The sequence below is a fragment of the Chenopodium quinoa genome, unplaced genomic scaffold (assembly GCF_001683475.1).
Source record: "Chenopodium quinoa cultivar QQ74 unplaced genomic scaffold, ASM168347v1, whole genome shotgun sequence".
Classification (NCBI taxonomy): domain Eukaryota; kingdom Viridiplantae; phylum Streptophyta; class Magnoliopsida; order Caryophyllales; family Amaranthaceae; genus Chenopodium; species Chenopodium quinoa.
The window spans coordinates 738384-749539 of record NW_018745419.1 but is presented as its reverse complement, the minus strand read 5'-3'; the positions used below and the strand labels follow the sequence as shown (position 1 = coordinate 749539).

The 11156-nt window shown below is 40.4% G+C and overlaps 1 protein-coding gene across 1 annotated transcript; it reads left to right on the top strand.

The window, feature by feature from the left end:
- The first annotated feature begins 316 nt into the window (after nucleotides 1-316).
- LOC110713505 lies at nucleotides 317-730 on the top strand. The gene has a single exon (XM_021891949.1). It carries the CDS (start codon nucleotides 317-319, stop codon nucleotides 728-730), a length of 414 nt encoding a protein of 137 aa, XP_021747641.1.
- Nucleotides 731-11156: the final 10426 nt, after the last annotated feature.

The window sequence follows — 11156 nt, the reverse complement described above, 5'->3', positions numbered from 1 at the left end:
CATAATGGGGCATGGACATGTTAGGGCAGTATACTCCTGCGTCCGGGCAGAGGCGGTATGTGTTAGTAGTAGTAGACTACTTCACCAAATGGGTGGGAGGCCGTTCGAGGGATCAAGGGGACGGATGTGTCCGGCTTTAATCTGGAAACATATAATCACTCGTTATGGTGCGCCATAGTCGATGGTGTTCGATAATAATGAACCCCAATTCGAAATGCCCTAACTAAAAAATTGGCTAAGTGACTAGGGCATCACTCGTTGTTTTGCCTCGGTCGGACGTTCGCAAGCTAATGGCCAAGTTGAGGCTTACAACAAGATGATCTCCAAAGGCATCAGGCGCAAGCTTGAGAAAGCAGGTTACCTTTGGGAAGACGAGTTGGTGAATGTGTTATGGTCTATTCGAACCACAACTAAGAGTTCAACAGGAGAGACCCCATTCTTTCTAGTCTACGGCGCTGAACCCGTACTCCCAATTGAGATGTACAAACCTACCTTTTGGGTAATTCTATATGATGAGTTGGCCCATAGGAAGGCTATGAAGACGGCCCTGGACTTTCTTCCAGAAGCCAAGGGCAATGCGGCACTTAAACATGAAATCTACCATCTTAAAATGATGAGGGCATACAACCGCAAGGTGTCTAAGCGTCTGCTAAAGATGGGGGATCTTGTTTTGAGAAAAATAGAAGCGGTTGGGCGAGCTAATGAAGATGGAATGTTAACCCCTAACTAGGAAGGGCCATACCAAATCAAAGAAGAAGTAAGGGAAGGTACATAACTCCTTGGAGCCTTAGATGCCGTCCTATTCCTCGTACTTGGAATACGAACAATTTAAGAAAGTATTATGTTTAACTTTATTACTTAGCAAAAAAGTTGCATATGCAACTAGGTCTAGATGACCATGCCTTGTAATTAAAGTCGTACGACCCTTAACAATGTAATTTTGACATAATTAATGAAGACTCAAACATTTCTATTTAAATTCCTATCATTTATTTATGAGTACTTAAGCAGAATTGCCAGACAAAGTAATAATGATGTTGTTTCCAACATAGCAGCTTGGCCCTCACAAAAGTGTTACAATGCGGCCGAGTAGAAGTATAGCCACGACATCCCTTAGCTATACCACTTGGCCACAATAACTTAAAAGTCAACCAACCTGTTCGACCTCAACATAATCGGACAACTAAAAAATAGGAAGCCACAAAAGTTGCTTAAATAGGGTCAAAGGCTAGCCTAGGCGTACAAGCCCAGCTAATAATAAGAAATATCCAAGTTGAGATATTACTTAAAATTTCTTGAGTTGAATCCGAGTGATAGTATCAAAGGACAACTCAAACAAAGTCGGTTAAGCGGCCGTATACCAATGTTGATTCGGCGATTCACCTAGCCCAAGGACAAGTATTACTATGATTTGATTAACTTAGTAGTCGTCATATCCTTCTAGGTATAAAAATTACAAAGTTAATCAAAATCACCAAGAATATGGACTAGGCGAACGCCGAATAAAGGGGCATACCCCCAGTGTTTGTACAAAAGCAATAAAAAGCGTAATAAAGTGTGTAAAATTTGCTAAGTATGGAAATTCATAAAAACCGCTCTTAAGGCGCCAAAATCAAATGAAATAAAAATCGCTCAGAGGGCGGCAAAATATCTTACAAAACTGCTCAAATAGGCTCCTCCAAGGCGACAAAATTAAATTAAATAAAAACTGTTCAGAAATTATTTGACATAAAAAATGAAAGAAAAAAAAAATCTAAGTACAAGAAGCTTAAAAATTTGGTGTTGGAGGACCTGATCTCTTTACTCAGCCAGCTTATCGTCATTAGCAGGCTCCTCCAAAGCCGAATCCTTCTCGGCCACATCATCAGCAGGCTTCTCCTCGGCCGCCTCCCCTTTATTGGAGGGCTTTGCTGAAGCGTCTGTTGGCTCCCCATTGGCCGCCTTCCCCTCCTTAGTTGGTTCGGCGTCATCCTCCTCCACCTCATCATCATCATCGTCCCCCTTTTCTTCAGAGTTGGACGAGGTATCTTCAAGTTCTAGAGGCGGTTCGTTGACCTTCTCAACTTCCTCTTTGAGGCAGACAAACTCCAGACGCTTGGTAAAGAGCTCTTGATGGTAGTTAGTCGTTCCTTTCTCGCTCATCAGTTGGAAGGCCTCAAAGAAATGATTCTTCAGTCTCTCCTCGGACTTGTGCTCAATGTGGACGATTTCCATTGCACTAGGCAACTGAGGGGCCTTGAACTTCTCAGACAAGTCAGCAACGGACTTGTTTAGCTCATCTACCTGGAGCTTAATGGAGGCCGCCTCGTCTTGGGCGGACATGAGGGCCGTTTGGGACGAGGATAATTGGCCCATCAGTTTCTCAGAGGCTTCGACGCCCTCCTTCCAATGAGACGCAATTTAGGATCGCCTCGTCCCGCTGTTGTTCGGTCGTCTGCCTCACCATCTCTTCCCTATCAAGGGCTTTCCTTATTTTTACGATATCCTCCGTTTGTCGAGCTTCCTTGCTGGTCAAAGCGTTGAGGGTCGTTTCATAGTGAAGCTTCAGGAGGGTGGCGAAAAAGGAATGGTGTCCTTCGAACAAGTGTATTATTCTGATAGCGGGTTCAGAATTATTAGAAAGCTAATATATTCAGTATGGTCAAGTGATCGGAATGCCTGGGTGGAGGCCGCTTCCGATCAGTAATATTAATATAATTAATATTACAGCTTAATCTTGACTGAACACTTCGGGTCACACCCAAGCAAAATATACCAACCGACTCGTCTAATTAATTCGGAAGAAATTAATTCGTCGCCTGAGTGTTAAATATTTCGACGTCGGAAATTCGAGCTTAGAGCGTCGAAACCGAGCGTCGGAAGTCGAGTCAAAAATAATAAAAAGACGAGACGACAAATTAGTAATAAATTAACAATGACAAAAATACCCCTAGCATCGGAATCCCAGGTGCTAGGGGATTAGTCGAGCTAGCAGCCAGCACCATGTGCGAGACATGCTAGCAAGGCGTGGCTAGCAGCCCGCACCATGTGCGAGGCAGGCTAGCACAGCACGGCCAGCAGCCCGCAAGCAGTGCGTGGCATGCTGGGGTGCGCTGCTGCTAGCAGCCCGCACATGTGCGTGGCTAGCTAGCAGCGCCCTCAGCATTAGCAGCCCGCACTGATGTGCGTGGGCGTGCTAGGCCGCGCTGGTAGCAGCTAGCAGCCCGCATGGTGCGAGGCTAACTGGGGAAGCTAGTAAGTATGCTTGTTTTTTGGTGTGGACAAGTGTCACAAGGAGAGGAAGGAGTGGGGAGCAAGTATGGTCCCCTCCTCTCCAAGTGGTCCATACTCCTCTTTACATATGACTAGGACACTTGTTGATTTATTACTTGCTTATATATGTAATTTAATTTAGCTTTAAATTAATTTGTGGAATTTCATGAATCCCACATTGATGGGATAGATATTCCCACTCATACTTTCCTCTATAAATACCAACCTTGGGATTTGGAGTAAAGTGCTTGAGTGGGAGTTAGAACGAGCATTCCATATTTTGGAAAAACTCTTAAACTCCATTAACACTTGGGTTTTGGTCAAACCTTGCTAACTCCAAGGTAGCGGACCTAAAAAGTCGTGTTCGTCCTTTGTTGGTGGATACTGTTGGAGGCACGACATTTTGAGAGGGCGAAGCTCGCTTCAAGGGTATGATTCTTTGAAAGGGCGAAGCTCGCTTCAAGGGTATGATTCTTTCTTCCTTTTCTTGTGTTTATTTATTTATGCTTTATGATTTTATTAATTATGAGTGGTTCCTAAGGTCGGGGTTGTTTCTGCGGTGAGTCGGACTCACCAAACCCCTACAGCGGTATCGGAGCCCCGCTCATTTATTTTTATAATGATGTTTTTCAAGGTTTATTTTGGCTTATTTTTCTAGTTTAAGTTGCTAATTAGATTAGTAGCTTGGTTTTATTTATTTTAATCCCGTTTTAATGTCGAATTTGGCCCAGATCCCAGATTTCGCCCAAAAATAGTGAATTTTGGGTGGAAAAGGTGTTCTGGAAAGGTTTTCCTCCCTTTGGTTCTGTGATTTTAGCCAAATTCTGACCAGAAATGCCTTTTTCGAGGGATTTTTCATTTTTGACGAAAATTTTTAAGTCTTTTCTAACCTTGAAATTAATGGCATAACTTGTTCATTATGTGGTTGATTATTTGCATTATTTTCTGCATTTTTAAGTTCCCTTAAAGAACACTTACTAGGTAGTATTTGATGCTTAAAGGTTGATTTATTTTCACATAATTGCACTAATTGCTTTTTAGTGTGAAAATTTTTGTTTTGAGGCTTCCTAAGTGTTAAAGATTCAATCTTTATTTGTGATAAGTAATTGAAACTTTAAAAACCACTAAATTCCATGTTATTTTGTGTTAAACTTTGTTGTTTTAATCATTTAGAGTTGATTGGAAACATAAAGTTTCAATTTTTGTGATAGAAATTTGGTTATCTTCATGTTGGAAGATATAATTTTCAAGGATTCACAAAATTTAGATGTTGGAATTTTCATTTGAACATTAAAGTTCATATTTTTCCAACTTCCCCTTACTTTGTCAAATACTCAAGTTTAATTTAAATTGATTAAATTAAAAGTGAGAATTTGCCTCAACTTTGTTATTGCACCAAACTAAACCAATTTAATTAAGAATGTTTCTTGGAATTATTTTGGTTATTTGCACTTTTAAATTTTATTAAATTAGACTTGTTTAAAATTTTTATTTTTTGCTCATTAAGTTAGTTCTAAAATAAATTTAGAATTAATTAATTATGTCTCGCGAAATGGGATCAAATCCCGAGGCCATGGCAAGCAAAACGAGGCAAAGAACCACCCTTGGCTAGCCGGGCTGCATAGCAACCCGCACGTGACTGCCAAGGTGGCTGCCCCGCCTTGCGTGCGGCCACACGCGCGGATGCAGCACACGGCCGCAACAGCCACGCACTAGTAGCCATGGCTGTGCGTGCGCGTGCGTGCAGCCCATGGCTGCTTGCCGCGGGCCGTGTGTGCGGAGTTTTTTGTGTGTGCATATGCTTGGTGCGGTGAGGTGAATAGCCGTAGTATGCTTGGTTTGCATGAGCCGCGATTATTCGAGTTTCCTTGACAAAACGCTTAAAGCGAAAGCCACTTGAAATGTAGTTGGCTTAATATTGCTTATTTTGCCGTTTTATTTATTTTAATTAATTAATATTTTGGGAGGCTAGGCCTCCGTTTTGAGCGGCATTGGCAAAATGTTATTTTGACAAGTTTGGGTGCTATCGACTTAATTAATTGGATTAATCAAGGGAAATGCGGAATTTAGTGGGAGCTTCAATTATTAATGACGTCAATTACATAATCGGTTAAACAACTTTGACAAGTTTTAATTAGGCGTGTTAATCGGATTAACCACCTAGATTAGTTACTAGTGCGCGCGTTGTTTAAATGCATTTTACTTGTTTGATATTGTAAATTGCATGGGCCATTCACAAATAGTGAATGGATGAATGAAATATATATTCTCTCTCACAGGTTTTATGAAATGGCAACTAGTGGGACCCGATTAGGATAGAAAATACGGACTACGTGTCGTTATGTATTTTTGTAAATCTAAATACGGTTTACGCACCGTTAAGTATTTTTGTACCTTAATATTTAGATTATTCCTAGTCGTAGACACTAGTATTTGCATAGTTTGGTTAAGTCTTGAAGACGGCGTATCTTGGAAGACAAAGCCTTGAATTGCAAATTAAGACCTTTTGAAGATTTGAAGAATTCAAGGGGTCATGCTAGTTGCCAATATGCATCTATAATTTTTCTTTATATTTTATGCTTATATATACATGTGAATTATTCGTTAGATACATGATTAGGTTTTCTTTATGTTGCAATGATTAGTAAAGTTCACTTAAATCAACCAACATAGAAATCCTAGGTCCCTAATAATATTGAGTAAAACTTGCCTTTCCAAAACAACACTTACCAACCGAACGAGGGTGATGGTAGGCTACGCTAAAGCGAGGTGACATCACTTCTCCAAGGCTCATAAGGCACACCGGGTGTGCACGTTGGTTTTGGTTTAACTCATCGTTATGAGTGAGGAGTCCTCACATACCGTGGCAAAAGAGATACATCGTCAAAGATGCATTAGATGCGATGATTGTCTAACCAAGAGTGGCTTAGATCCATTAGCAAGGCAATGCTTACCCTAGAAGATTGAGTTTTAAGACAAGCCAAAGAATGCTTAACCACTCTTTGTTTCTTCGGATCTTGGAATCGCCTTATTTTCACAAACTAGGGACAATTTTACGTGTAAATAAGACGTTAAATAAGTATTGAAAATTTGCATGAATAAAATTCAATCTTATTTAAGTTATTTTGAATTGTTTTTCATTAAAATTCTTTCAATTTTAGAATCATGTCTTCAACCTCAAACAACTAGTTTTCATTACGCTCAATTCTCGACATGGAGAAGTTGAGTAGTACCAATTTCCTTGATTGGCAAAGGATTTTGCGCATCGTTCTTATGCAAGAACAAAAAGAGTATGTCCTTGATGAGGAAATGCCCGAGGCTCCCAATGAGGAGAAAACTCAAGCAGCCCTTAACCGATGGCAAGTAGCCGATCGGGATGTCAAGTCCGTAATGCTAGCCACTATGTCTCTTGAACTTCGGAAAACCTTCTTTGAGAAGGAATCGGCCTTTGAGATCATTACTGAGTTACAGAATATGTTTCAAGAACAGGCTCAAACTGAAAGGTTTGAAACCCACAGGCAGATCCTTGAGACTAAGCTCAAGAAAGGAGAGCCAGTCAGCCCACATGTGCTTAAAATGATTGGATTATTTGAGAACATGGGAAGGCTTGATGCGGGGTATTCAACTGAAATGGCTATTGACATCATTCTCCATTCCCTTCACAAAGGCTATGACCAGTTCAAGATGAACTACAACATGCATAGCATGGAGAAAACCCTCACCGAGCTTCATGGGATGTTGAAGCAAGCTGAGCATACGCTCAAGGATGAGGGAAGGCATGATATTCTAATGATTAAGAAGGGAAAGCCATTCAAAAGGGCGGGCAAAAAGAAGAAGGGCTTCAAGGGGAAAGAAAAGAAGAACTTTCCGCCTAAGCCGAAATCTACCAAAGACAACAAGGAGAAAAAGGTAGCATCTTCTAATTCTAATTCCGAATGCTTCTATTGTAAGAAGAAGGGACATTGGAAGAGAGACTGCCTCAAATTCAAGGAAGATAAGAAGAACAGAACCGTTGCTTCTACATCAGGTATTTACGTTATAGACTTTAACTTCACTAGCTCGGCTTCATGGGTATTAGATACCGGATGTGGCTCACACCTTTGTTCCGATTAACAGGAACTAAGGAACACTAGGAGGCTAGCGAAGGGAGAGATCGAGTTCCGGGTAGGAAATGGAGCAAGGATTAGTGCTATATCCGTAAGATCTCTTACTTTGTCTTTGCCCACGGGGCTAGTTTTGGAACTTGAAAATTTTTATTGTGTTCCCAACATTACCAAAAACATCATTTCAATTTCGGCGTTGGACGCCAACGGTTTTGAATTTCGAGTTAAGGACCAATCATGTTCATTTTATCTAGATAATGTTTTATATGGTACGGCACATTCAGAAAATGGTCTTTATGTGTTATCTCTAGAAAAATAAATTTATAACGTTAATAATCCTCCAAAGAAAGCTAAGACTACACCGTCTAGTCAAACTTACTTGTGGCATTGTCGTCTTGGCCACATTAACATCAAACGCATCAAGAAACTTTTTCAAGAAGGTATTCTTGACTCATTTGATTTAGAATCCTTTGAGAATTGCGAAGGATGTTTATTAGGCAAGATGATAAAGAAACCATTCTCCAAGTTGGGAGAAAGGGCCGATGACTTGTTGGGACTAATACACACCGATGTATGTGGGCCAATGAGTACACCCGCAAGGAGTAGTTATCGGTATTTCATAACCTTCACGGACGACTATAGTAGATATAGTTATGTCTATCTTATGTCGCACAAATTTGAATCGTTTGATAAATTCAAGGAATTTTAGAACGAAGTTGAAAACCAACTCGGCAAGAAAATCAAAGCGCTTCGATCAGATCCAGGTGGCGAACATTTGAGCCAAGAATTCGATGACCATCTGAAAGAACATAGAATACTTTCAGAGTTGACACCTCCGGGAACTCCTCAATGGAATGGAGTATCTGAAAGGAGGAATCGAACCCTGTTAGACATGGTCCGATCGACTATGGGTCTTAGTGAACTTCCAATCTCTTTCTCGGCTCTTGCACTTTTAACTGCGGCACTTACACTGAATCATGCTCCGTCAAAGGTAGTGGAAAAGACTCCATATGAATTATGGACAAATAAACCTCCAAGGTTGTCTTTTCTCAAGATTTAGGGATGCGAAGCATATGTCAAGAAACTCATTTCTAACAAACTTCATCCGAAATCTGACAAGGTTTACTTTGTGGGTTATCGAAAAGAAACCAAAGGGTATTACTTCTACAATAAATCCGAGAACAAAGTGTTTGTTGCTCTTGATGGTGTCTTTTTGGAGAAGGAACATCTCTCCAAAATGACAAGTGGGAGTAAAATCAAACTTGACGAAGTTCAAGGGGACGAGCAACAAGGACAAGTTGACAATCAAAGTGCTCACGAAGCATCTGTTGACATTGGTCAAAGTCAAAATATGAAAAGTCAAACCGACAATGCAAATGCTCAGTCCATTACCCTACGTAGGTCAACTCGGCCAAGATCTCAACCTGACAGAAATCTCGGTGTTGTATTAACCGAAAATCAGGTCATCCTAGTAGTGGATGGATATGAGCCGGCAACCTACAAGCAAGCTATGACGATCCCTGACTCTGCAAAATGGCAAGAGGCCATGAAATCCAAAATGGACTCCATGTTTGAAAATCAAGTATGGGACTTGGTTGATTTACCCGTAGGTTACACACCTGTCGGATGTAAATGGATTTTCAAGATGAAAACCGATAAAGATGGAAATGTATTCATTTACAAAGCAAGGCTGGTAGCAAAAGGTTACAGGCCAATTCACGGCGTTGATTATGATAAAACCTTTTCTCCAGTAGCTATGCTTAAGTCCGTTCCAATTCTTCAAGCGATTGTTGCATATTACAATTATGAAATATGGCTGATGGACGTGAAAACTGCCTTCCTCAATGGAATTTTGGAAGAAGCTGTGTACATGACACAGCCTGAAGGTTTTGTCGACCAGAACAATCCGTAGAAGGTATGCAAGCTTAAGAAGTCCATTTATGGATTAAAGCAAGCAAGCAGAAGTTGGAAACTGCGATTTGATGAAGCCATCAGTAAGTTTGGTTTTATCAAGAATCCAGATGAGTCTTGTGTTTACAAGAAGGTCAGTGGGAGTGACATCGCCTTCCTAGTCTTATATGTCGATGACATTTTGCTCATTGGAAATAGCATTCCGTTGTTAAAGTCTGTAAAGGCTTGGCTCGGGAAATGTTTTTTCAATGAAAGACTTGGGAGAGGCTTAGTACATACTAAGCATCAAGATCTATAGGGATAGATCAAAGAGGATGATAAGAATGAGTCAAAGTACTTACATCGATAAGGTACTAGCTCGATTCCAAATGGAAGGAGCCAAGAGAGGGCACCTACTCATGTCACATGGCATAACCTTAAGCAAGAAACAGTGTCCAAAGACGCCTGATGAGCGAGAAAGGATGAGTCGTATTCCATATGCTTCGCTTATTGGATCAATCATGTATGCCATGATATGTACTAGGCCGGATGTATCATATTCCTTGAGTGGTACGAGCTGATACCAATCAGACCCAGGAGAGGCGCATTGGACTGCGACCAAGAATATTCTAAAGTACCTGAAAAGGAACAAGGATAAATTCCTGGTCTATGGCGGTAAAGATGAATTGGTTGTTGAGGGATATACCGACGCAAGCTTCCAAACAGACAGAGACGACTTCAAGTCACAATCCGGATACATATTCTGTCTCAATGGAGGAGTGTTTAGTTGGAAGAGTTTAAAGCAAAGAACAACCGCTGATTCTACAACTGAAGTCGAGTACTTGGCAGCGTATGAGGCAGCCAAGGAGGCAGTTTGGATTCGCAAGTTCATTGATGAACTTAGTGTTGTACCCTCTATCAAGGGTCCAATAGACCTCCATTGTGACAACAATGGAGCTATTTCTCAGGCTAGAGAGCCACGAGAACATCAGAAGGTCAAACATGTCAAGAGGCGATTTCACATGATTCGAGAATGGAAGAAAGAGGGTGAAATAAGAATTTGCAAAGTGGGAACGGATGACAATGTAGCCGATCCACTTACTAAACCCTTGTCTCAAGTGAAGCACAACAAACACATTGAGGCAAGGGAATCAAGCATGTCGCAAACTGGCTTTGATTTCCATATTATAGTGTTTTAATTAAATTTTTGACAACGTTAATGTAAAGCACTATGATGAACCATTCAGTTTTTGGAGTAATTAAAATTTTTCATGCAATTTAATTCACTCCGTCTCTATTTAATTATGGTTTAGAATTAAATAATGAGTCCATTCAATTTTAATAAATATTCAAAATAGGGTATCAACTCAATGGCTTGGATAAAGAAACACCTATTAAGTGAACATTGAATATTTTAATCGAAAAATATCCCTAATCAAGGTCATATTTTTTGTGGACGATTAATGACCATTAAAGATTAGTGTGTAGTATGATTTATAGCACCGTTTCTTGTGCTATGAGGATATAAATCATTTGCACATGTATTGGTTTAGAACCATACTGGATCGACTTATGAGAATACTTTAAGAGATTTAAAAATTGTCATAAGTATTTTTCTCATTATTACTATCGGAACTCTTTTCTTTGACTATGAGTACTGGGAGGTCTCTTGTTTGAGTACTAGTCCACTTTGGTATCCGCCAAACGTCTGCCGTAACTGGAGATTATAACGACAGATATCGGGCGGCTAGGTCCTCTTAGTAAGAGAAGCTACATTACAAGACTGGAAATGTCCCCCTACTAACAATAGGGAACATGTCTTGTTGTTTACAAGGCCTCTCGAAGAGCAAGACTGTGAAAATGCATGGCCGTGCTCAGATGTATTTTAGAAATCATCTGCTTATTGACAAT

What these genes read in the sequence shown, in the direction of transcription:
- LOC110713505 (XM_021891949.1), top strand. Translation starts at nt 317, where the DNA reads ATGATCTCCAAAGGCATCAGGCGCAAGCTTGAGAAAGCAGGTTACCTT.